The 27,748-nt window shown below is 40.5% G+C and overlaps 1 protein-coding gene across 11 annotated transcripts; it reads right to left on the reverse strand.

The window, feature by feature from the left end:
* Positions 1-115: 115 nt before the first annotated feature.
* Positions 116-27,522, reverse strand: tcf3b (transcription factor 3b). Of its 11 annotated transcripts, none has more exons than XM_071487535.1 (21): positions 26,995-27,522; positions 23,853-23,949; positions 21,915-21,987; positions 16,418-16,491; positions 15,652-15,724; positions 15,097-15,137; positions 14,729-14,861; positions 13,905-13,951; positions 9,508-9,607; positions 9,313-9,413; positions 8,861-8,984; positions 8,657-8,715; positions 7,859-7,934; positions 7,342-7,403; positions 6,923-7,120; positions 5,980-6,088; positions 5,566-5,710; positions 5,171-5,224; positions 4,067-4,302; positions 3,798-3,946; positions 116-3,676 (listed from the first exon to the last, which is right to left on the reverse strand). In XM_071487535.1, the coding sequence occupies exons 2-20, from the start codon at positions 23,925-23,927 to the stop codon at positions 3,804-3,806; spliced, it is 1,923 nt and encodes a 640-aa protein (XP_071343636.1). In that variant the 5' UTR covers positions 23,928-23,949; positions 26,995-27,522; the 3' UTR covers positions 116-3,676; positions 3,798-3,803. The 11 variants fall into 11 exon arrangements, with proteins under 11 accessions (XP_071343636.1, XP_071343630.1, XP_071343631.1 ...); XM_071487529.1 differs by having other exon boundaries at positions 4,067-4,332; XM_071487530.1 differs by having other exon boundaries at positions 4,067-4,332; positions 5,980-6,091; positions 9,313-9,410; positions 26,995-27,521.
* Between the last annotated feature and the right edge of the window lie 226 nt (positions 27,523-27,748).

The raw sequence follows: 27,748 nt of genomic DNA on the forward strand, positions 1-27,748 counted from the left end.
GGATTAAATGTGGTGCCTTAGTTGCATACGCATAAAACTGTCATAAATGCATTTGTTCCCTATTCGGCTATTAACGATGGAAAATATGAACAAATTCATTTTCCGAACTACAATAAACCCTTTATTACAATGTTTTCCTTTATTTTCCTTTTTATGTATACAATATTCAAAAGCCAGACATTGGAAAAGGTATAATCTGTTATTAAAAATGGCACATTTATTGCTACATTACTGTTATATACAGGACAGTTCTCAACTATATATATTTATATATATAAAAAAAAGAGAGAGAGAGATTGAGTGAGGCACTCTGAGGACCTTGCTGGAGTCATCCTCACTCCCAAGATGGCAGGCTCTGTACCTGTGAATGTATTTAACACTCAATAGTCTCCCCTCCTTTTAGTTCAACAAAGATATGACAAAATTGTTGAAAGCAAGCGTTTTATTACTGCTTTCTTATACCAAACAAGTCCAAGCCCGTCAACTGAACACTTTCCATCATAATATTGTAATTTTCTGTTGACATGTGCTCCTGCAGTGGTCAGGGTTGCTTTTCTGCAAACTGTGTCCGTCAAGACTTGTGTCAAGAAATAAAGTTCCCCCTAACAAAAATTTTAGTATATAGTTTGCAGGCTAATGGGATGTTCACAGAATACTAATTGACATCAAGTCAGATTTTCCCTTGGAACAAATCGACAATATTCAGTACACTTATTGATCTTGCAATAATAATTATAGTAAAAAAAAAAATTTTTTTAAAACCAAACAAAAAAAAAAAAAAAAAAAAAAAAAAAAAAAATAACCCCCAAAACTTCAAATACAACTTTTTGAAAGAAGTGATCATAACTTCTCCCAAAAAGTCACTGTCAATGTTACCAAAGAGCTGGATGAGTAAAAGGTCAGGGGTGAAAATTGTCACTGAAGACAAAATATACCAAAAGTCACTGCAGCAGAGGGCTTGCACTCTGATATACAGAAATTTTAAATGCTCCAAGTCATTAGAGACTCTAGTTACTATGGAAAATAAAACTTACTCCCTACATTGAAAGTGAAGCAACACATACACTGAAACATGTTAATGTGCATTAAAAGCCGACAATCAGAGCCAAAAGCATCATCTCTTGAACCCTGTTATGTCAAGTGATTTAGAAATGTAGGGCAGACAGAAAGAAAACTCATGACCTGGACCCATGACCTCAACTAAAACAGCAGTTTGGACAATATAATCCAGTTGAATAATTAGAAAAAAGGAATAAAAACTAAACAAGATCTATGTAACATTTATTTATTTAACTAGATACACTGAAAGAAAATCTCTTTATACCATTTAAACTTCTTCCTGAAAATTGAAAAAAGCATTAGGAGAAGGGAGGGTGGGGGAATGAACAAGTACCTCTTTAATCTCCATGATAAATGAAATGATATGGTTCACAAAATAAAACTGTCTTAAATGAAAATACAAGTTCAGGCACTGATAAGGTATCACTCTCCCATCATGACATCTTAAGTCTTGAGAATGAAAAGGCCACACTATTGACTTGTATAGGTCTTTTTCGTCATCTCTTTTTGTAGAAATTAAACACACAAAATGCTCTACCTCCCATTTGTGATTACACGTTGGTAAAATGCAGTCAAAACATGACATGACATGGGATTAACATCACAATAACACTGTTTTGTTCTCCATATTATCCATTACCTTACACGCAAATACCGACGTCTGCCTCCCAAATATGTGCAGGATACTAAAAAAAAGTGAGCTGCACACAGAGCCACTTAGTTGAGGGCAGACATTAGAAAAAGATGAAATGAAAACTATTATACTGTACTGACAAAACCCAGGAACACAACTTTGAAAATGAAGGCGATCCACATTTGTATGGTAGCTACATTCAAAAACCAGTTGCATAATTACTGTTAGAGACAAAAATCCCTTCCCACATTTTCCTCGGCGCCTCACTGTTAAAGTCAGACCACTTTAACAAGATTGCAGCACAAACTCTGTTCACATACACCCAAATGGAAAGAAAGAATTCATCTGCGTAGCTGATATGCCTTACAACTAAAACTGGAATAAAGGATACACAACGCTTTCAACATTTGTCTTCTATCATCTGTTGACCCTTCTTCTCTGCCATCTTGGTTCAATTTTGAATTAATTTTTGAACAAATTCATTTAAATGTCAAATCCCCTTATTCAGCTCATCTACAATACACTCTAAACTTCAAACTAATATTGCCATTTATGTAAAAAATCTACAATGTATAGACTAACAAAAAATATATATTTTTATATATATTTAATTTTGAAAAATGAAACATATCAGAGTAATGTATGAAGTGAATTTACACATCACACTTCTCTAAGTAAGAAACGTGAGAACAAACTTACTCAGGAGATAGGTGACGGGCTGTAATTCAGTGGGAATGCTCGCTTAGGAAAAGAAAGCCTTCGTTTCACAAAGACTTGTCTGCTTCAACAACTGCGCACTGATGAGATCCCTCCATCACAGGAACCCAGATTTTTTTGTCTTTTACAGAAGATCGATTAAGGGGGAAAAACTTGGAACTGTTAAGTCTGCTGGCATTGTCAGTGAACCATTTCAAGAAAGTAACAGCACTGAGTGGTGCTCATCACTTAGCAAGAGTCTCAAATGGCTTTTGTAAAGGACTTTCAGGGACTGAAACGCACTACAGGTCGACACTTAACTTCCAGTCTAAACCTATACAACTGTGCTTTGTCTTCTCTATGAATGCTTTAGTATATAAAGCAGTACAAAAACCTGAACCTATGACAAGGAACTACTGGAGTAATACTAGAATTTGTGGTCAACACAGGAAGAACAGTTTTGTCGTTGACAGATTCTACCACTTGGATAATTCATAACCTTCAAGGAAGGAGTCTCCTATTCCAAGTCTCCAGATGCCTTGTGGGATGAGACCGGGCTCCAGTCAGAGACTGCCTCTAGGTCAGAGTTCCCGTCTCTCATGTAAGCTGCATTTGAACTGTAAAAACTTTGACCTTCCCTTGTGACCTTTTCACCACCCTCCCCGAGCATTTGCTGATAAGATCAAGGAAAAGTCACAGAATTTAGACAATTCAACTTCAACTATAGGTTTGGTTACATAACATATGTAAGACTGTACCATCACGCTGGGAATGACATACATTAAAAATAATTGCTCATACATATAAGCAATCCCTTACAATAAATGTTCCTCACATGTAAAGCAATTTGCTTAAATGTCAAATAGAAAACATGTAACAATTAGGCACAAATCCTTGATTCAATTTGTGTTTGTTTAGGTCTCCTTTCTTTCACCAGAGCACCTCTCGGCAGTGTGTGAAGTCCCAATTTGTGGCAGGACATAAAGTACTCCGGCGTTCCATCATCATGTGGAAACCAAAAAAGGAAAAAAATCTTAAATGTATAAAACAAAGCAAAAATAAAAAAAAGTTCTTCACATTTGAGCTTGTAGTCATGGTTGGGAGTGCGACAAACAGGCTGTGTCAGTTTTGGCAGTATGCATGTGTGTACGAGTGTGTGAATGTGCATCTTGAAACTTGAACGGACAATACACAGACATGTCCACATATACACACACACTGAGAATAATGGGTGGAAGAAATTTGTTAAGGCCACATCCTCTGACAGCCAAGGAAACACCACCAGGTCTGTAAAAAGAAAGGAACACAAACATTATGTTGACTGCTAAAAATGTGTAAAGAATTCCTTTAAAATCTTCTGGTTTACATTCTGAACAATCACTTTAATTAGCAGATCCTTAAGACCTACCTGGTGTTACATGTGGCCAACTGGATTGTGGCCTTCTCCTCCCATACTAGGATGGCCTCCTGAGAGCTGCATGGGTGCTTCACCCACCCCAGACACCTTCTCCTCCTCACGGCGTTTTAAACATGCTGCCTTGGGGTTAAGGTTACGCTCTGCCAGAATTGGAAGACAGAAACAGGCCTCATCAGTATCAAGTAATGACAAACTGCGTATTTTAACAGAGCTAAACGAAACAGTGCTTCCCATCCATGATGTGCTGCTTTCAGACTGACCTCTGACTTGTTGTTCTAAATTGAGGATGACATTGACGGCTTGGTGCAGGATGAGAAGTTTGGTCTGAGGTTTGTCATGACTGAGGTGCAGCTGGCACATCCTCCCAAGCTCCTTAAAAGCCTCGTTGATGTCCCGTACTCTGAGACGCTCACGGGCATTGTTAGCCACTCGCCGTTCTCTCTCACGCTCCATCTTCACCTCAGGGGGGACATCCTCATCATCTTCATTGTCCTCACTGGTATCAAAGAGATGAAGAGATGAAGCACTGAGCAGGAAGAAATTAAAAAGAAAAGCATCAAACACTGAAATACTGAACTTTGTGCTGAATGAATGTGCCACAAATTAAACAGCTGAGCAGTTAATACAATATATAAGTGAATACTGCAAGAAGAAAGATCTCCCACTTCAGAAGATCAATTTGATCAAAATGTTTACCCCACCAAAGTTGGACAGGTGAACTTTTAACTGTATACTACACTGTGTTTGCATTATTTTCTGCTGCACTTTAAATGATGTATTATAAGAAGGGAAGGCATCATAAGCTGGAGCTTGGACTCGCACCATTTTAGTCATCAAAAAATCTTGATGTGATTTGATGTGTTGTGTTTCTACAGTTCTAACAGTTTGATCAGATTAAGTTCTAGAATATATATGGGTATGGTTCTAGAATGTTATGTGAAATGTGACTTTCAAAGTTATAATTGCAGAATGTGAAGTTACCATCCAAGACAGTTTGAGCTGTAATATTCTAGAACTAGTAACCCGTTACAATTTTAGAATGCTAGATGACAACCTCAGATTCTGAAGTTCTCGGAGATTCAGTTCTAGACTACAGGGGTGTGGTTCTGACAATACAACACATCTGATTTGATGTGTTCTATTGTTTACTGCTTGATGGTTTGATCAGAAGTAAAAGTTTTACATATCAACTCTCAAACTCTAATGCAGCATATGTACAGAAATACAGCAAGTCAGCTATAGATAGTGAAGTTCTATAATAATATTTTACTACAATGATTCTGCCAATTAAATATGTGCTTTGAGTGAAGTCTGGCAAGAGCCCACAAAGCACAAGACATTGATTCTCTAGTGGAGAAACTTACTCATCTTTCTGGTCTGAAAGGCCAGAGAGCATCTGGAGGGTCAACGCCTCCTTTCTGAAAACGTGACATGAAGGGAGGGGGATTTTGACATTGTTTAACATCTAACATAGATTGAGCTATCAGTGGGACATACAGGAAAGAGTAGATGACTAATTACATTATCTTTTAAAAGTGACCAACAGCTGACATTTGCAAACTTGCAGCGGTATATTCACAGTATCAAATTGTTTCCTTTTTATTCTCATACTGCATTTGGGACAAGAAAATCTCCACCTTTGTGGGATAAAATTGTTTGCACTTTATAAAACTGTTAAATCATGCTGTTAAATTAAAGTTTCTGGTTAAAAACACAAATCCAGAGTGAAAATGTTATGAAACAAATAAGGACAGCTTACCTTGTTCGACTACGTGCTACCTTGGAGTCCTTCTTTTCCTCCTCTGACTTGTCTGCAACAGAGTTTTCATCATCCTCTTTGTCTTCTCTCTTGATGTCTGAGCTGCTGGAGGAGTGTGTGGAGCGTGTCATACCACCAGGGAGACCTAGGGACAACCACAGAAATGTGAGGATTCAATTCTAAGGCACTAAAGCCTTTAAATTTTAAATTTCAAAGATGGACTTAATCAAAACTCCCCTTTTCTGGGGAGGGGATTTAATTCAAGTCTTAAGGTGGAAAGCTAATAAATCAGTGGAAATGTACACTAGCACTTCCAAACCGGTGTTTCATTTCAGTACCATTACACTACAGAATACAAGACATGCTATAATGTAATGTCACTTATCATACATGGTCTAAAGATATCAAACTTACTGGTAAAGCCTTCTGGTTGGCCAGCTGACGGTGTGGGTCCGGATGCGTGATGACCGTGCAGAAGAGTACTGCTGGGAGGAAGGCCTGTGGGCTCCTCATGTTTCCCTCCCTGCTGATGAAGGTAGAGAGCAATGATGTGAATCTCACAATGACACACACAGAACCGCGACAAAACAGATTGCAAGGTTTCCCCCCACAAAATTTGTTGGTCCAACTTCAGCAGACAGCATGGCTACAAAGAAAAATTCTGGGAAGAGGTACATGTCTGCAACTGAATGAAAAAAAAAATTATATAGTTCACGGCGCAGCTAATTAACGATGTTAATCATTTTATTTGCAAATATTTCTGTTGAACCAAGACTACATAACTCAATGAAAATTCTGCATGAAAATATTCTCTACTCCTAATTGCCTGAAATGTTATTTTTGGCCAGCAGGTGGCACAAATAATACTGTATTTGACTGGTATTGTTCCTCACAGAAATAAACTCCCCATTAATGTAATTTAGATTTTTTTCTTTCTTTTGTTTGTTTTTTGCCAACTAGGACACGAAAATTATTTATTTAAAAGAGCAATTTGTTGTGCAACATAAAAGTATGGTATAGAATCAAGATGCCCATAAGTCCAAATTTCAGTGACATCAAAAAAAGTATATTGCACATGCTATGGTTATAGCCATGTTCTAAACAACATATAGTGTATTTTTCTTAACTCTGATACTGACACAGTTTATTCTGCAAAGTCTGATGGAATGTGTATGTATAGAATTTCCCCTAACAAAACTAAATCTCCACTGTGACCAATATACAGCTTTTGTTTGTGATAAAATTAACCAAAAAACACAAATGAACAACCGTGTTTGCCTCATGTTGTTGTCATACACCATCAAAAGTCGCTTTCAAACACCAAAGACACACAATTTGAGCCGAGTGGGTGACTCACCATAGCAGGATGTCTGTTGCTGAGGGCAAGGCTAGCGTTGGGAAAAGCTGGAGAGAGGCCTCCGAGGCCCCCGTTGTGTACTGAAGACAGCAGGCTGTGCATGTCAGAGTGGGCGCCCTCTAAGCCAGGGCCTTGGCCCACAGCATGGCTACGCAGTACATGGATGGCCTCCTCTAAACGATCCTCCATTTTATTTTGCTACATAAACACAAGAAACTCACACTTAAATAAACATAACAAAATACAAGTCCAAGAAACAAATCATAAATATACATAGAGTAATTCTGATTTAATGATTTAACAGTGCATTTGTGCCACACTGAACTAGTAAAATAAGAATACAAAGGCTAGTAGAATATACTGCGGCAACTCTATGCTTCCACATAACTTTGGAGTAGCAGAAAAATGTTTTAACATACCAGTGCGTGTGGTTGCCCTTCATAGTTGGGTGTGGTTGGTCTTTGCCACTGAGACTGAGCTCCTGCAGAGAGAAATATTGAGATAGTGTTTAGTGTTAATTTAACTTTACACCAGATGGAGCTGCAGACACATTTCTGTGCTAAAGAACATACAACACGCAGAAGATCATTTTTGCTCCAAGAGGCTCAACTGATTCATTTTTGTGTGCCAAGAAAAAGGTTGCAATGAAAGTGAACAAATTATATGAATTGGTCTGAGGTAGGTATTCTGTGGCTGCAATTGATTATTATCTAAAATTCATGTTTTCATGGCAGAGTTAAAGACAGGAATAAAAGAGGAAAAACCCCCAGTTTACCAACCTTTTCACGCTGTCAAGAATCTTACATCAAGACCAGATAGTTAAGATCTTTTGCTGCCTCCACAATACAGTTGAAAAACAGCATTTTTTTGACTTTTCATATATGAGGAGTAATAATTTGACCCTTGTATTATCTATATGTGAGGACTGAACTGTACCTGCAATGGCCTGAGGAGATCCAGGAGTAGACGGAGCTGAGGAGAAGTTATTACTGTTGTGGTCCGATGGGTAAATCTGACAGAAACAATCAAAACACAACATTATTTACATGCCTTTAGCAAACACAGCAATGCTTTCCAAGCAATTAAGTCAAACAATTCAAACTATTGCTGGGCAATATAACAAAATGTGTCACCACAGTAATATTTCCTACTTCGTTCAATATTTTTCAAAAATCAGTCATATACTGTGTCATAAAACTCTAACTCGTAGAATGAAAGAGTTCAGACAATTAAATATGTCATATATAAGAATCAATTACAAAATACATTTTACTAGCCAAATGTTACGTTTTCATCAACCTGAAAAAGTTTGAGATCCTCAGTTTATTTGTGGTAGATCTGCCAAACTTGGATTGTTTGTAGAGTTTAAAACCAAATACATATCCAGAGATATTGAAAATACAATGCATGATATAATGTTTTAAGTATTCAACAATTATTATTAGGTCTCTAGACTTCACTGTTTTGCTCTTGTTGGGATGTGTCTTCAATATGTTTTAAAACAGACTTTCCTCCGGTTTCAATTTAACAAAAAGAAAACAAGAAACAACTGATGGAATATTTTGTCAGTATCATAGCCATCCTTAGTTGAATTCACACTAATTTGTTTTTTCTTCACAAGAATCACCTGACAATATAACATCATCTGAGAAAATAAAATCCTGGTGAAAACTGTCATAAATGTTTTATTGCCCAGCACTAATTTAAAAAACCAACAAACAGAGCACAACTCACTGAGGCAAGAGCCTTCCCAATTTCATCTCCTGAACTGCCAGCTGTGGTGCCTCGGTTGGCTGTAGAGACAAAATATGTAATGTGAGTCAGATGACCCGTTAATTTGTTTTTGAGAGGGGAAAAAAAAAACCAAACAAAAAACAAATGACCAGGGAGTTGAAACAGTGACACTTGTGTGATGAGTTCAGTTTAGAAGTTCCTTACCCATGATGCCTTCTCCATTGATGGTGGGTGTGTGGTTGTAAGTGGTTGGGGCTGAGTGGAAGCCGTTAACTTCGCTGCCGTGCAGAGGATAGTTCTGTGGGGACAGAGGCAGGGGTTGACGCTTCTGGAGGAAGAATACAAGTAGCTTCATAAGGCACACACACCACTCACAAAAAAATGAAAAATGTAATGAGCCTCATGATGGAAGATTAGGTTTAATTAAACATTATGTGTTAAGTGTTAACAGATAAATAAATTCACACATCACAGATGTATGATCAGATCTTTGCTAACAATGTTAACTTATGCCTTCAAGTTCAATCCTTAATTTCCTTACAAGCAACATTAGAAGATATGAGCCATTATTAAGAAAACAAAAAGGTAAAGATGAAATAGGAAAAAAAAAAAAAGACCAGAAAGACTAGAATAGGACTGAGGCCGTTTCTACCCACCATCCTGTCTTGCGGGTTAATTGCAGAGAAGGAGCCTGGCTGTCCAATGTGTGGAGAGTTGCCCAGCATGGCTGAGTAGCCAGAAGATGACCAGGGGTCTTCTAAGAGAAGTGGAGACATATTTGTAAATAGGACAGCTTGACAAAAAGGATTACATTAAGAAAATCATTCTTGTGAAATTTTGTGAAAAGTTACCTTGCATGTAGAAAGAGCCAGGGTAGACAGCTCCAGGCTTAGCACCAGGATATCCTCCATTGTCTCTAGTGTACTCATCACCAGATGTGGAGGCGTACACCTAGACAAACATGCAGACAGTGCACAGTAAGTCCATGATTTCTACAATAATTACACATACTTGAACATAGATATTTTATGACTGGATGAAAAAAGTGTTCCTATATAAGCCCTGAGCATCATGAGAGACAAAATAGAAATGCATCGATCCATCCTATCCTTGCTATTGAGTAAACACTAGCTCCAAGTGGCCACAAGATGGCAAGAGGGAGTCTGCCGACAGTTTAGGGAGGCCGGCTCCTTGCCTGTGGAGGAGAACACAGCGGCCATGGCATGCTGGGCACAGCGACGGCTTGAATCCCAGTGCACAGTGAGCACTTCCTCTAGCTCCCAGGACCCCAGTGACATCGCACTGCCTGGCCTGCAGCCCCTCCCTAAAACACATTCGGTATCAGCTCGCACACATACCATGCATTCAGTGAGCCAACACACACCCATGCACACTCCACTAGCAATACCCTCAAACTAGCACTATCACATTCTCTATAGCATCAACAGAAAACTGGAAACATGGAAATGATCAGCTCTGATGAAACGGGATATTTTATATTCACACCTTAAAGAGTCACACATCCTTTCTGTATATTGCTATCAAAAATAGATGCTGTGCCTCCAAAGCCACAGACTGAGGATGGACATGAGAAGCCCTCAGCTTCTCGACACCATCAGTCGACACTCAGTTCGTCTTTTTCTCTCCTCCTCTGTAGTACATGGCAGATAGAGGAAGAGAGAAAGAGAATTGAGGCTATGCTGCAAAGAATGCTAATCCAGAGAAGGGATTTTTTCTGTAATTTGATTTAACAGGGAGAAGTGGAAAGGGAATGGAGAGATGCACTTCTAATTACAGAGCCATCTGCCTGTTCCTGGACCATATCCAACTCCACAGGCAGCTGGGCTGAGGAGAGGGAGCGAAGAGAGGGAGAGAGATGGGGGCTGGGATCCAGTCAGCAAGAGAGAGCGAGCAAGGGAGAGATGGAGAGAGAGAGTGCAGTGGGTAGGGGGTGGTAAAGGGGCAAGGGGGAGGATTGAGGGGAAAAAATGAAGGCCCTGATGATTTATGAAATGGGTAGAGAGATAAGGGGTGTTGACGGGGGACAGGAGAAGGTAATCTAAATGACTTAAACAAAGCTTGATATGGCCAGGGGAGTGTGAAGGAAACAAGGGATTTAAAATGATCACGGTTAATTCAGGGGAAAACATGACGGAGATGGCTTCATTTAACAATAGGCTTTGAGTTGTTCTTTCACGGGGAACAATGTCGAGTGAATCCTGCTGCTCTAGATGGGAACAGAGAACTACACAATGACTGGTGCCGCTGGATAATTGTATTCTCAGGAAGAAAGGGGATTTCTAGGGTAAAATCCTCAACTAATAGGGGTTTAATGTAATTCAGGTTATGACCATGTAAAGGTCCCTACACTAGAAAAACACGGGTTGTGGCAAGGGGTGGGGAATAGATAAAGATTAACATCAAACTAACCTCAAAGCGCTTTATTTAACCACGAGGGTTTTGTGGTTAGTGTGCTGGACAACTAGGGGGCAGAAGAGAAGTTCCTCCATGTGTTTAATCGTTGCAGATGAGGGGGGTGAAGGTTCACAGGGTGGGGGCAAAGATCTTGTGTACAGGCATTGGTGGGTTACAGAAGTCAGGCAACTTGAGGGGAAACGGGAAAACGGCCTTTACAGTGCTGCGATTAGTCCATTTACTGATTTACACTGGCGTGATTTAAGTGACAACGATAGATAAAGAGAAAAAGAAGAGTATGTTGAAGGGGCGGTGAAGAGAAGCAGGAAGAGAGGGAGTGTGGGAGGGAGGACAGACCACAGGATCATCATCAGCAGTCATTAATCTGGGCTCAGACACAGGGCTAAGAGGCCTCGCAAGCACTGCGCCTCACAACTGGGTCACTCACAGGGGGAGGCCCACACAGGCCATCATGTGGTGAAGCGTAGGCGGAGGGCTGGGTGAAATGGGGGAGGGGGGTTCACACACAGACATCTCATTTGCACTAAAACCACGCGGCCATCGTTCACACTGTGGGGAATGGCTGAGATTCAGACAGTGAAAAGGAGAGGGCTTCGACCAGGGTATTCACGTTCACATCTCTGAGGTTGTCACCATGGTGAAGTGTGTCTACACGCAGGTGTCAGCAGCCACCTCAACACAACAACATCCGCAGGTAGAGGACAGCATCGAAGTCTGCCGACCCCCAATGCGAAAAACAAAAAAGTCTTCGCTTCATCATTGTACAACGAATCGAGAAACAGATTAAGCAGATATTTCAACCGTTTCAACTGTGATCCGTCTCTCACTGTTGCTCAATCTGATTTGAACCCAACTAGTCAATGTAGCTCGCTAAAGTAGTCGCATCTATTGCAACTTTATCTCAAACTAAGAGTCAGAATGCAGTGATATTAACACGTGATTTCATTTTCTGCCACACAACACATCCATGGCTCTGATTTGGACCTACTCATCCATATAAATCATCTGAATTTACTTCATCCATGCACTGAAAAATACATACATTAACTTTTGTAAAATCAAAATTTGCGCAACATTTACTACAACAATGAAATCATGGGGCAAATACAGGTCTCGTGTGCAGGTATTTGACCGAGGCAATCTTACAAGTCTTTAACTTTCACAACACAACCTCCACAAGCGCTATTTACAGCTGGTCAACAACAATTTGTCTTCGTCTTGTTTTCTCCTGCTTGTGTTGCTGGTGTCCTGCTTCAAGGCACCGTACTGAAACACAGACGCCACAAGTGCAGAGACGCAAAGGTTCGATACTCAGTTTATTTTTTGGGTCAGTCGTGTCACCTGAGAACTACAGTAGTGCGAGGGACTAGGTTACAGAAAATGTTTGTGCAATGGCAGTATTTCATATTGATGACCCAGTGGCAGCTCAAGCAGCAAGACTGGGCTCTTATAGCAACAGTAACATAGGCAACTGCCTGGTAGGATCCTTCTGACATGAAATATCATGTTTGTCATTTTATAAAGTAACGCATCACTTGTTTCACGTATATGAAGGACAAAATATTGAGAGCAGTTAGCGCTGTGCTGAAAATGCTATGGGGTCTTCAAATAGACCAAACTGCCTCTGAGTCATCTATGATCTACTTGCTGAAACTGTATGGAAGGACGAGCTGGTAATCAACACACAAGACTCAAATTTAGCTTGTGAAAATAATCTATAAATGGGCATGATGGTGGGCAACTGCAGACTTATTCAATTCTTTGTCAAGTCACTTTAAAACAACAGTGAGATTCATTCAGTACATACTCAAACATGTAACAGTGACTAGTGTTTCCAGCTATGTGTGGTTGCCATCATCAACACACAGGCTGCATCAGCTGCTGGGAATTCTGGGCCCACTGACAAAATGTGACACTTGGTACAGTAAATCAAAGGATACTTGAAAGTGCTTGGACCTAGGATTGGGGTTCAACAGCGCTCTACTGAATCCTGTATCAAATCCACTTAAATTTAAATCTGACTGAATCTATTTAATTTCAGCTTTAAACAATTTTAAGGAACACACATTACAAATAACTAATATTTAGGAACTAAAACTACAAGATTGATATTCAAAGAAGTGAAAGTTTTACCAGACAGAAAACATATGTGCTATTCCGTCAAACAACTTCCTAAACGTTCTCTACATTGTCCTGTGCTAATGAAAAACAACAGAGAAGAGACAAAAGATCCAGTGGGAACTTGGTAAAACTCTGGACTTAACAAATCCAACTTTGACCCGGATCCAAAGTTGATCCAGCTATCAGAACTAAACCTACTTGGGCCTCTTGTACATTAGGCTGCCTGTAACATCTGCACCTTTATTCCACAAATGCACGACCTGTGTTCTCCCAAAACTTATAATTCCAGTTACCAGGCTTGACAAAGTAACTCAAAATCCAAGTTGTACGTCTACATGACAACCAGACCCCGAACGCCACTTGAAACCACTTGAGTGTAGTGTAGAGACAACCACAGTGATGATGTTTATTGGGGCCTGAGTTGCTTGACTGTCAGCTCAGAGTTTGACTGAGCAGAGGATCTTTACCCCTGTCTGTCACAGAACTGCTCAAGCAGAGTGGGGAAGGCAGTGAGTGTGAGTGTGTGTGTGTGTGTGTGCAGCAAGTGTGTGGAGAGAGAGAGAGAGAGCGAGAGAGAGCGAGAGAGAGCGAGAGAGAGAGAGAGAGCGAGAGAGAGAGAGAGAGAGAGAGAGAGAGAGAGAGAGAGAGGACTGGCTGTGAGCTGTGAAGGCGAGCAGAAATAAGCTCTCACCGAGGACGGCAGGCCAGGGGGTTTCCGAATCTTCTTTGGCTGGGTGTCTACATACAGGCGGGTGGAGAGACAGAGAAAAGGTGAAAGAGAGAGAGAAGAGGAAAAAAAACATAAAGACTCAGCAAAGCCACATATGCAAATATTATGTCACTTCAGGTCCGTTTTTTTTCATGTGTTTGCACTAATTTCAAATATACTGTACAAAAACGGAAAACACAGAACAGCAAGTATGTGTCAGTATGAATTAAATGATGCTGAGCAGTCACCTATGCACAGCTCTGTTTTTTTTTTAATATTTGTCATATGTAGACAAAAATTACTTGACCAAAAAAAAAAAAAAAAAAAAAAAAAAAATCATACATAACTGTCAAATGTACAAAAGAGGAGAAAAGCATGTTTGGTCTAGTGGCTCTATTTCATAAACTGCAGAGAAAAGTACTGCTGAAACAATTAGTTATTAGTTGAAAAAATTAAGTGACAACTATTTGATAATTGATTAATAGTTTAATTCTTCTTAATTCTTCAAAAGGGCCAATAATATGCTGCTCCCAACCTCCTAAATGTCTTTATTTGTTGGTATTCATAGCCACAAAAATGAACATCTTTGGATTTTGAACTGCTGGTGAGGCAAAACAACCAATTTGAGGACATCATGTTGGGCTCTGGGTAATTATGGTACATATTTTCTGCCGTATTACCGATCAAACAATTAATCGACCAATCAAGAAAATTATCAACATATTATCAAGGTGGGGGAATGGTGGAAAATAAAAAATAAAGAAAGAAAGAAATTACTGGTGCCACATGCCCCATGTCTGTCTTACCTATGCCTCCCTCAGGCGGCCGTCTCCTGGGGTTGTTGGGGTATGACGGGTAAAACTGGGAGCCAGACTTCAGGCCAGAGGGGGACATGGCATCTGGGCTGGGCATCGCTATGTCGCTGGGAAGAAAACCAGGCTAGGACAAGACAGAAAGACAAGGTCTTACTAATAATACATACAGGGGCGTGGGAAAGCACAGCACAAACAAACAGTGTCTGTTCTAGGAAATGAAGACGGTTAATTCAAAGTATTTAACCTGAAAACAGAAGTGAGAAAACACGGCTTCCTTTACACCGACACATTACATCAAATCTTTGACACAGGCATAACCCCGTAGTGAAATAAAAGGAATCAGATAAATGGTAACATACCTGGCTTCCAAAGGGAGGGTATGGTGGCCTCTCATTTTTACCTGTAAGATGAAAGAGAAGATTGTTTAAAAGGGGTAAAACCCTGGGTTGTATGCACACATTAGGGGCATTGATGTGTGCTAAAACAAATGAAAACTAGGTTTTGTAAAGTACAGAAAGTCCAGAGATGCTCTCCCCTTTTTCAATACGCTCAGCTGCATAAAGCCGCCTGCCAGAAAAAACCCTAGGGAAGGTTTCTGCTTCAGTGCCCTAACATCCCCAACACTCAACGAATGAACACAGACACACACACATGCACATACATGCATGTAGACACATACACATTTTGCCACAAAGAAAACAATTCTGTGGTCATAACAAGTATGCACAACAGTCGCATTGGCCATTATCAACATGTTTATTTTAAAACTGGAGTGTGACAAAGCAACATTTCCTCTGGCACTGAGGAGTAAATTTACCCAATTTACATACCCATTTTGCTCAAGTGCTAAAAAAAAAAAAACTTCATCAGGACATTTTTACCACATAAGAGTCACTTGTGAAAAAAGAGCATACCTGCAATCCCTGAACTGATGAACGGAGAGGACAAGCCCTCATGCTCATTGTAGTGGGATCCTTCTCCATAGCCCTGTAGGAACAATGGCATACACAACACAACATGAGTAACCTTAAAAAGGCAAAGAAACAAGGAAATAAAGAACATGCAGGCATTAACATTAGGTATATACATTTAAAAAAAATACACCAACCTAAATGATAACCACTTTTTAAGGCCATCCCCATCTTGTTAGCACACCTATATGGCTTAGCAGTTACCCTCCCTCTGCTTTTCTGTCTAACTAACAGGATCCATGCCAAACAAATCTGCATCAGCTCGGGGGATTCAAACCGACTTTCTTAATTATCAACTTGTGGTAATCAAAGCCCGCTGCATCTATTTCACCCCCTGTTCCTTGTATTTACACAAGAGTTGTGCCAAGACAGTTACGGCGGATGTGAAGCTGCAATTACTGGTGGGCTTCCACAGAGGTTCTGGACTACCAGAGAGCTTGCCAATGCAGGATCCTGAGCCAAGGTTATTAGGTAGAAAGTAAAACTACCACTTCAAATCAAACATGGCACACGGCAGGAAAACAGCACAAAGCTGTTGTGGTGGCTGGGGGAGAGGGTGTATGTGTGTTCATCTATGGCAGAGTGATTAACTGAATACGTGTGTGTGTGTGTGTGACAATATCATGGCATCTGGTGTTAATGCTTAGATCTCCAAACTTAAAATCATGTTCAACTTCAGAGTGCGAATGTGTGTGTATTCAGATCTTACCCGTCCTTGGCTGAAAGAGGGACTGTTCTGTTCTGCCGAGCCCCAAGACCCAGAGCCACTGCGCTCATCTATTGCTGAAAAAAGAAAAGACGATGGTAAGATTGACAGGTGGGGACACCAGCAAGTAAGTCTGAATTAGCTATGATAGGATCAAAAGGCAGGTTGGGCTCATACTGTGAAAGAATATTAGCAATCACCAAATGAGAACACATAATTATCCTATGTGTCACTGCAATATGTAGAAATGCCCTGATGCTTAAGTCATATCAAGGGAACGTGTCACAATGTCGTACTCTCAACATTCGATATCCTTAAGTGGCCACAATGGGCTTGCTCAAGCCAGGAGAGAGCATCACTATTGATCAAAGACGTTGCTGTCGCATTCAAGATGCAATGCAATGTTAAACCATTTCTGGGAAAAACCATGTAGGAAATGCTGCTCAGTGTACCCATTAGTGTTCATTACGGTCACTGAATATCAGAAAATTAACCATTAATATCCCTAATGTAATCCAAGAGGATATAATGCCATCTAAACCACATTTAAATTCCACTCACTCAACATGACACATACAAAACACATAAAATAACACAAAACAAAATGTGTAACGCCAAAACATGAAACACTATGTTTTAGGTAAAGAAAGAATTGATGTGTGGCACAAAGGAAAAACACAGCCAAAAGACTGGTGAAGCAGAAAACTCCAAAATACCCCCATCATCCCCTTCTCCCTGTCTTATGCACTAATGCTATCCAGGCTCTCTGGAGACACAAGGCTTAATTGCATGCTGATTTGCATAATTGTGCATATTAATGTGGTTTCCTTATGAATATTCATATTTAGTCTTTGATTTTTGCCTAATTAAAAAAATGTGTGTGAGAAAGCAAAAGAGAGTGAGCGGGTGGAAGGAGAAAGCAAGGGGACAAGAGGGGGAGGGAGTGAGGGAAGGAGAGAGGGAGAGAGCAAGAGAGAGAGGGAGAGAGGGAGAGGGGAAGGAACAAGAGTGAGAGGGGTCTGGGCGAGATCAGCAGCCTGGCTGACGAGTGAGAATGAGTGATGAGACTAACAGAGCGGTGCAAGCACCTACACACGCTGCGACAGCCGTGATCTATGGAGCTGATGCCAGTGGCATGGAGAATCAGGCAAACAGGGAGGAGAGGGGACCTCAAAAAGATCAGCCTCGCTCACTGTCAGGTCGGCCCTGCTGAAAGGCCGCAGCACTAATAAAGCTCTGCACCACCATCAACCATGTCACATGGCACAGGACACTGGTGACGGGCTCGTCACTAAATAAAAATGACAGATTTTGTATGAAGACACTTTGGCCAAAGCGTGGTGCCAGGAAAAGTAATACCAAATTCGCAAGATATTCTCTACCTCAGAAGAGACATCAACAATGAGGTAGTCCGTTTCTAGCCTAGCTATGAATTAATGTATTCCAACTCAAACACCCTCATTTCTCCACTTGAAGACACTCTAGCTTCGTCCAAAACTGCTGGAAAACCATCAATATTTGCTTATGTACTTAACACATACAAATGCAGTACGCAACAGGCAACATCACATATTATCATTGTCAACAATAACCTGCACTAAGTAGGCCTACCAAGCCAACAAGTAGAGTTAAGACAGTAAGTTCATAATCTTCACAGCTATTTTCAATGCACCACTCATACACCTATGCAGCCTCCATTTGGCCAGTGGGGGTGCAGAGGAGAGAGTGAAAGCACGGCTGTGCAGGAGAAGTCTGACAACATTGTTTCACACTTACTGGAGTAATTAACTCGAAGGCAATTAAAACAAGGTGGAGAGCTGCTGAGGTGACACTGACGCTCAGCCAGCGTAGAAGAGCCCAGCTACGCCAGAGGAGGGATCTTTCTATTGTTGTTAATCTCTTGTCATGTGTAATACCAAATGCAAATTGACAGTCACCACAGGCAACCAAAATGATAAAATAACGTATAATGGTCTTATAACTGACCCGCCATGCCTCACAAGCTTTTAAAAAAAAAAAAAAAGAAAATCAGTTCAGTTGGGGTCACATGCTACACTGGCCACTACATTTGAGATAACATTTGGCTTCTGGGTATGTTGCTATTTTGCTCTTTTACAAGCAAGTTTTAAAATCCAATTGTAAAAACAAGATATGTACAATTTAAAGTGGGTCAGTGATGTACTCCTACATCAATTATTTTGGTCAGTAAAAATATTTTTAGTACTTTGCTTTAAAACAACCCTTTTCCCGTGACCTAAAAAGTTTGCTCTGAACATTTTCTTTATTTTGTCCTTATTTCATCACTTCACTCTTATAAAAAAAATGAAAAGTGGGTTTGCCTTTTTTTGTTTTTGTTTTTTTAAAGAACTTGAAGCTATTACACTGTAATTATCAGCTACTGTAGATTCCTTTTAAATACCTGCAATTCATTACCTTGACGTACGATAGTGTGATACATGTGCAGCAGTGGTAACACACCTCTTTGGGTACATTGACAGCTCGTAGTTTTTTGCTGTGTTTATATCACATTGATCGAAGCAGAGAAGAAGCTTTCAGTGCCTCAGCAATCTTTCATTAACCATAGATAAAACTATAAATGGTTTGAATTTATGAACATTAAGTATCACACTAGTAACAGTGAAACCTATCATTCCAGTGCCCTTGATTACAAATATTGGTGAATGCGTTAAAATGTTTACTGTCAGTACTGACACATTTCCACATTTTTTTATGCTGATTGTGAAGGAAAAAAAGATGCTGTACAAAATCTAAATGGCATTTACCACTAAATGATTAATGTCAATGTGTGCTCTCAGTATGCATTTCATACTTACAGGCCATCCAAGATTACATGAAGAGTATTTGACCACTGAAGCTCATGCTAACTAACAAATATCAAAATTCATGCCATCTTCTCACAACAGACAATTACGAAAATGGGCAAAGAGAGGAGCATTACTACACTGAAAAAATAAACTGAATTAATCTGTGGCTCATATGTTGAACCCTGCTGGTGCTTTAAGTAAAGTAAGTGATTAACTTTTGAACAGTCGGTGGGAAAACAAGGTTAAGACTTAAAATACACTCAATTATCCACCAGTTAAATATACACATTGTCTGGAAGTATATCACATCCAGCTAGAGTTTGACATGGCTACTGTGAATGAAGACAAATACTGACTCACAACCAGAGCCCAGAATAATATTTATTTTCTAAGCCATAAAGCCTTCTTACGGCTGCAGGCTCTGAAAACATCTAATTTAGCTGAAGGAGGAAGCCACTCTCCTTTGAGATTTCCTCTTTCGGAGGACTTAGATTTTCTAACTACAACTCACCAATGCACAGAGAAATATATGACAAAGCTGTGGCTGTGTGGAAGTATACAACTGAGAGTGCAAATGTCAAACACATAGCTAGTCAGCTAGCCACCGGGGGAGACCACATGTGTAAATTCACAGTGTTGTTTGTTGTGATCTCAGGGAAGCGTGCATGTCGCGTCCTGTGTATTTGTGTGTTTGTATGTGTGTGAGGGGGGTTGGAGACGTTGCCAGCAGCTGCAAAGGTGACAGAGGGGACGCCTGCCTGAAGGCTTGTGGGCTTGGCCAGCTCCCACCACACACACCATCACACTCTGCCACCCCTACTTCTCAAACATCCCACACTTCTTGCCAATCCTCTCCTCTTTCCTCTCCCCTCCACTCTACCCCCCACCCCCCTCCACACACACACAGGCCACTGAGGAAGGGAGAAGGACGCCTAATGCAATTAGCACCCCTCTGAGCACTTTTGTGTTGATGAATAGTGGTGGTCTGGTGGGCCACTAGGCTGCCCACTACCGTTCCCGCGCTGCTGGGTCCTTGAATATACAAGCCGCCTAAGTGACGTCATAGATGGACATTGTTCTTTAATGGTCATCATTTCTGTTATAAACAGGTTTCCTTGCCTCCAGCCATATAGTGTTGTATCCAACGTTCGGGTTGGGTTTTTAAAATACGATCCTTTTGACACATCCGGCCATTACCAAAAAAAAAAAAAAAAAAAAGATCTTCCCCAGTTTGACTATCCAGTTATGTTTCTTCTATTTTCGTCCTCATACAGACGGACTATATGCTATGTACTATATGAGTTATAACATGACACAGATCTACAAGAAACCCCTGGGCAGATGTCAGCATTTTGACTACCAAGTGCTATTAGAGGGTACCTGCAGATCTCCCAAAGTTAAATGTGACAGCTTGAAGTATCGCATTAAAATGGCAGAGGGCCAAGGGCCACACTTTAGGACACGAGGAGGGGGGAAGGAATTAACTCTTCACTGCTTAGTAATTGCCTGCTGTAATAGAAACAAACAGAATCCTGCCTTGCACGGGCTGATCCCTATTCAGCAAGCTCTCTCTTCCACTCTGGCCACTCTCTGCATGCTGGGCCAGTTTAAGAGGCTGCGAGCTGGGGGTGAGGGACATTGTCTCGGGCTCAAGCCATTTCCTGCAGATCAGTGGGGGTAAGAGCCCTGTGCCGTGTTGGGGGAGGAGTGTTTTACACTTCAGGGTGGGGGAGTCGTTTCAAGTCCATAAGCCCCCTTTTTTGTCTTTGTTCCTCAGTGGCCAAGTTCTCACTCTGGGGAACACTGAGGAGTGTGACTCGATTTCACACGCCAGGTTGGCAGGGTGACAGAGGAACGAAAGTAATACAACTTACTAATAACATTCAGGAGGAGAGAAAAGCTCACTCAAAGGTTTCAGGTGCTTGAGGGGGTTAAATGGCAGCTAGTTTGCACTTTAAAATAGTGAAATAAAGACGATGTTAAAATAAAGCTCATGTAGACATATTAAAAAATGTACCCACAGTTTCAATTCTTCATACAAAAATATTCCTGGTCTGGAAAGATTTAAAGCTACAGTCTACTCTTTTCTGTTGCTCAAAGATGTGCTACATTCAGGACAGTTAAAAGGCCAAGAACATGAGTCTGAAAGTATAATTTTTTTCTATATAGATAACAATCATGGAATCACCATATGAACAGGCCGAGAGGAAGCTGCAGCACATTGCCAAATGGTAATTTCTTCAAAAATTACGAACACTAATCAATCTATTACAATCAGTGTATGATAAACTAATACAAGGGTGACCATTTCCTCAATTTTGTAATGCTTTGAGCGCCACAAATACATTTATATCTGCTATAAAGGCATGGGCAGAGCTCCTGGGCAAACACAACTCAGATTGTCTGTATGTTAGCTACCACAAGGGTTACGTAGAAAAATATTTTTTGTGATTTGGGTAACCTGACCTTTTAATGCTTAAGATCATAGATTTCTTAATATTAAAATTTGTGTATTGTTGCTTTTGCCAAAACTTACATTCTGACACATGATTGTCAGATAAAATCACATTAGTTAAATAAATTAATACCCAACATTTGCCAAAACAAAGTAAATACAAAACAACCCCTGCCTTGAAATTTAGTGTAGGGTTTGTGCATTGAGCTGAAAAACTTACCTGATCCACCAAACTGACTGCTGGCAAGTGTCATTGTCCTGTTCTTCCCATTTGCTACTGGAGGCGCGAACATCTACAAGACAAAAGAGGAAAGATACTGTAACTAACAAATCAAATGATGGCACACTTCACACATCCTATTTCCACTAATAAATGACATCACACACACATCGCTCAGCTGTTTTTGCCAAAACAAATATACAACATTTTGAAATGAAACCTTTCAGATATATCTGAGACATAAATACCAGAAGTATATTGTACTTTAACTTCTAAAACACTTTGAGGCCATGGGCTCTGTCAGCAAGCCACTGTGGGCTTTTCCACGCTGTGGTCTAAATATCTGCTGAGTGGTATCTTTCAGTGATGTGCTCTACTGTACAAAGCAAACCTTTTTGAAAGTAGGACACCATAACACAATCTGCCACTACCACATATGATCTTTTTTTTTTTTTTCTCTGAACCAGTCCAACAACCAATTTGGAAGCCATCTTTGTTTCCATTACAGTTGGTTGCAGATAGCTCAGACATGTTTAGCTTTATTCCACATCAAATCAAGCATGCATTTTCGTGACTAGCCAGCAAATAAACACAGAGGAGGAAATTTGTTTGTACAGTGTTTGACAATTCCTCACCCATATTACGTATGTCACATTTAGACGAACATCTGCTGATACAACCTGGCAGCTGATCAATCTGAGCTTTTCTAACAAAAACTCAACTGTCTAATGAGAACCTCCCACAAACCCCTTTCACAACGAGGAGTGTTTTTCTTTCATGGGGTAAGATTTCCTTTAAATACATATGGTGTGGCAGAGTGACTACATTAACGAAGCAGCTGACTGAATCATGCAAGCCTTTATATTGGAGGTCTAACAATAATGCACATCAATGCATCCCCCCCCCCCAAAAAAATAAAATAAAATCACTAATATAAGCTAGTCTTGTTGGTCCCTAGTGTTAAAAACCTCAACGACTTGGAATGACACCAACACTTCAGCATTAATCAACTGTAGTTTATCAAAAGAAATCTCATGGGACATTAATTCTGCTGACAATATTTATTAGGAGTCACAGTCTGGAATTAGCTATTGTGTCCCATATATAATAATTACCCAGAGCTGCCAATTTAGCCTTACCAGCTCTTCAACTTATTTAGGAGGAAAAACTAACACAGCTCCATTGGGCCTGTGAGATGTTTATGTCAGCGTAAAGCTCAACAAAGAGCTTCACAACAAAATGAAACACAGGTAAATAAAGCTGAACAAAATACCTCTATACACTTTGTAGATAATGTCTAGAGGATAGCTCTGAAAGAATCTCTGAGAAAATGTCTTCCTAAGGACTAAAAATATGACAAAATAAAAATGCAGAAAGCATTGCAGAAACTGTCTCTTCATACATCATGTTACCCCCCCTCAGATTCTGTTAACAAGACGAACAGGGGTGAAATTATTTCCACCGTCTCCTGCAGTCGTTCTTAATTTACTATTTACATTTTACAGTGGACACCAGTTCGTTTCAGTAAGGACCCACTTCCTTGTTGCTGTATCTCTGCATCACCTACATAATTGGGTAACCTATATTTAAAACCTGAATTCATTTTCACCAGTCACCCTGAGGTATAGCAATATTTTACCTGCCATGCTTTGATGTAATCAGCACTACCTCTGCATGCCAAGAGTGAGGGATGGAAATAACTTGAGCTGACAAGCTATTGTTAAAAAAAAAAAAAAAAAAAAGGTTTCAGATTTTGAAAAATTAATCTTCCTACTGAGTTTCTTTCCACGCCCCTTTCCCCACTTCTCTCATTCAGACCTCCAGCTCCCTTCTGCGCCTACCCTGACCTGTATCGCACTCTCTTTAGCGCTTTCTGCAAGTGCCACCCACCTACCACTGCCACCCAGAACCACCCAGACTGCTCTCCCACTCTCTTACCGCACTGAAATCCAGGAGGTCGCTGAGTTCCTTGTCAGTTCCCACTGCAGCCATTCTTTGCTGCTGTTCGTTCATACCCTTCAGTCTCTAATAAACCCTATGAGAGAAATTTGCAGATACAGGATTTTAATGGCACTAGCAAGCACAAAGAGAAGTTACATGTAGTTCTTAAGAAAAAAAAAACAGGGAGGATGATGGTAATGAATGATTCAAACTATGGCTTTGCTATATCACAACCCTTATCTTAACCTGTCAGATGATTCATGTTGGGAAGTCTCCCATAAGACACCAGTGCAGGGGTGCAGTATGTCAGCATTTTTCTTAACAGCAGTAGCAACATTCTCACTGCTAATGCATCAAATTTATTCTTGTAATTCAAAAATTATATTCAACATAAAAATAGATCCTATTCATGGGCAAATCTTGTGTATTGTGTATTTGGGAAGTTATAACATGCCAGAGATCGTCTATTGAGTCTCAGCTGGCCGAAACATGCAGCTCAAATTACTAACCACGCTGAAACACAGGCTGATGAGGGTAAACAGACAACATGAGGCTACTTAACAAAAAGACTTTAGGCAGGGCTACTTAAAAATTATAATTTCTCTGAGACACTGCCTTCACATTCAACCAGTACAAGAGACACTGCCAGTAAATGATGAATACTCTGCCTTCAGTCAAATCACTACCAAGTAATGACTTAAAAAAAAATTGTCTTTCATTTTACGCAACCCTGGCAAATAACACAGCCATATGTCGATCATTGCTACATAAGAGAGAATGTAATGCATTTACAATTACAGACATAATTGGGACTATTGTTAGCCCAAGGAAATAGTGGTGAAAGGCAGAGCTAATGACTATATGCAAACACGTCATTACCAAATTACCATATGTCAACTCAGAAACAACCTTGTCAAATGACACAGTAAGCATGAATACTGGATTTACCCTGTGTTTTGCATTCCAACGCAAGCCCGAGGCCGCTCTCTGATGCTGAGCGGTGGCTCTGCAAGCTTCACAGGGAACTAGTGGTAAGAGGAGCGAGTAGAGGAATAGAGGCACTTGGACACCAACAGGTGGTGTGCTTTTACAGCCTCTTTTGTATCACAGCACTAGCATAAATTGATGCAGTCCAAAAAAAAAAAAACCACAACAAAAAAGATGTATGTCTTTCGAGGAAAATACAAGTTCTAAAATGTAAACAAGGAAACTCAGAACATTGAAATTATGTCAAGAAATAAAAACATCAATTCAGAACCACTTGTGAGCAAAACAAAAAAAAAAAAAAAATCAAAAAAGTTTTAAATTCAATTGATCTTTTATGAAAACAACACAAGTCACTTCTTGTGTTAGAAACAGTGCAATCCAACTCAAGTGAACTCAGGCAAGCAGAACCAATTTAACCTTGAGACAAGGAAAGGAAGTGAACACACACCACACATAGCCCCAAGAGTAAATAGGCTAGGAACATGGCTGTCATGCCTTTTTCCAAACTTCTGGATAGGATGGCCAATGAAGGACTAATTAGGTCATACACACCCCTAAAATATGCTTTACATTCCCAAATATCATTTAACCACTGAGTTGAATGGAGTAGAGCACATGGAGGGGCTTAATATAACAAAATGGCATCTTCAGCTAGTGCTGGATCAATATTTGAAGCAAGCAGATTAGGGGTCTTTGTCACCCCACACAAGGCAGGGAAGGCAGGTCATTCACCACAAAAGAGCCTGCACTCTCAGAGAAACAAACCACTCAGCTCAACAGATGCCTGAAAAAAACTTAATATGTACCATAAATAATGTAAATAATATAAACACGACTCAAATTTTTGGAGCCTGCGTTAGTTTTTCATCATGACTTTCAAAAACATAATTACGGACCAAATTAAGTTCCTTTGAGCTATCTAACAAACATGTAATTACTTGAAGATAATTGTTTTTTTTTGTTTGTGTTTTTTTTTTTTTTTTTTTTTTTTTTTTTTTTACATCGGAAAATTTTAAAATTGTACTTTAAAAAAGTACAATTCCGGGCGCACAGGTTGTGCAGTTGTTCGTCATTAGTCATGTCAAATGTTGACATAAACGCAAAATAAGTAACTATAACATATGTTTAAGTCAATCCTATAACCACTGGAACAACAAGGCTGCCGTACTGAGCAGAAAAGCCATATTCAACTGTTGATTCAAACACTGCCCGAAAGACACGGATGTTAATGTCTTGCGCCAAAAACACAATTATAAATAATAACCGCTACGGGTCAAACAGTTTATAACAATGACAGTAAACATCTAGGGCACCACAGGATGTAGGCTGTACATTATTTGATCATCTCCGCTAGGCCACATCCAGGGCCAAGCTGCTGCTGACAACTAACCCATTCACCATTTATTTTGAACTATGTTGACATCATCCTCAAAACTAACAAAACCATAATCTCCAGTTGTGACCTCCCGGGGAAAACATTATGCGTAAAACAAGTGCAACGGCCCTGACCCCGAAGAATAAAGAGCAATGGTCCAAACTTCATGCAACAAAATACTGAGCCCTTTCTTCCACATATTAGGGTTCAAGTCGTGCATTATGAGGGAGCTCGGTGGTGGGGACGGTGGGGGTGGGAGCATGAGGAATTTCCTGCCAAATGTGTAATAAAATAAAGTCTAGCTGGTGGCCAGACACTTCCACAGAGGAATGTTTAAAGGGCTACCAAATGGGTTTTATGGAAAGTTTGTCTCGGGCTCGTATGGAAAATAGGCGCAGGCCCACAACACAAAGTTTAGCTAAAATGCTCGCCGACGTTACACAACGTAAAGATTTCATATTTCCACATACTAGCTGGAGCTAGAGGCGGACACACGGTGAAAAACAACATGAGGCTTGTTAGGCAGGACGAACATTTCACGTTACTGGAGTCTTTTTGCAGAACAAAGGAGTAATTTCCTCCTCTCCGTGGTCGATGCGGAGACCATCACACACTTAGCTCGCCACCTCAAACCAGACAAAAACTTACATCCCCCGCTTTAACCACACATTCCCAAAAACTTTTCGAAAAATTGCAGGCGTCGAAACGGGTGTCAATGAAACACATCGAATTCATGCAACTTCCCCCGAAACGTGAAGTGAAAGAGTGTGTTTTTACCTCTCCTCTCCAAGTGTCTGATATCCAACAGTAAAAAGAAAAGAGACTGGCGAGGGGAAAAACATAAAACTTCAAGAGAATTTCGACCTCAGTGCATGAAACGCATTGGGGCACTGTAGATGTCTTCCTTTTGTCCCCGTAAGCCCGCTTTTCACACAGCGCCCACGTGTTTGCTTCAATGTAACAAGCCTGTGTGCAAACAAATCTATTATAGTAACTAATGTCGCGTCTTCCTTTTTTGTTGTTACAACTGAGATGATTTCATTCTTCTCGTAGACATCTTCACCACCTCCGTCCACATTGTCAGACGCAACAACGTATCCCTCCGCACAAATGCGAGGGCCTCAAACGCCAGCGGTGTCCGATTTCAAACGCCTTTGAGAGAGGGGGTGTTTTTACAGAGGAAACGACTGCAGCTGCAACGTCGTCCTTTGACCAAAACGGTGGAAATGTCTAATCCCGGGGCTCGGTTTTGAGTATTGTATCGGGAATCCTCAAAATGCAGGCGCGCTGAGCGGACTAGGTCGTCCAGCGGAAGGCTATCGTAAGAAAGTTACCTGCGATCACACAGCAGCAGCTTGACGAGATGGCACGATAAATGCAAAGGAGCTTAGCCAATGGGAAAGCGTGCTCGGTTGATTGACAGCGACACAAGCCAGAGGACGGCTGGACATTGTACATTGTTCCCGCCTTCTTCTTGACGCTCACTTTCCCTGTGTGCTCAGGGAGGCTGGCTGAGGGGGGCTCCAACATG

Source organism: Trachinotus anak, unplaced genomic scaffold (assembly GCF_046630095.1).
Source record: "Trachinotus anak isolate AG129_WGS33_773 ecotype Australia unplaced genomic scaffold, CSIRO_AGI_Tana_v1 ptg000010l, whole genome shotgun sequence".
NCBI classification, from domain to species: domain Eukaryota; kingdom Metazoa; phylum Chordata; class Actinopteri; order Carangiformes; family Carangidae; genus Trachinotus; species Trachinotus anak.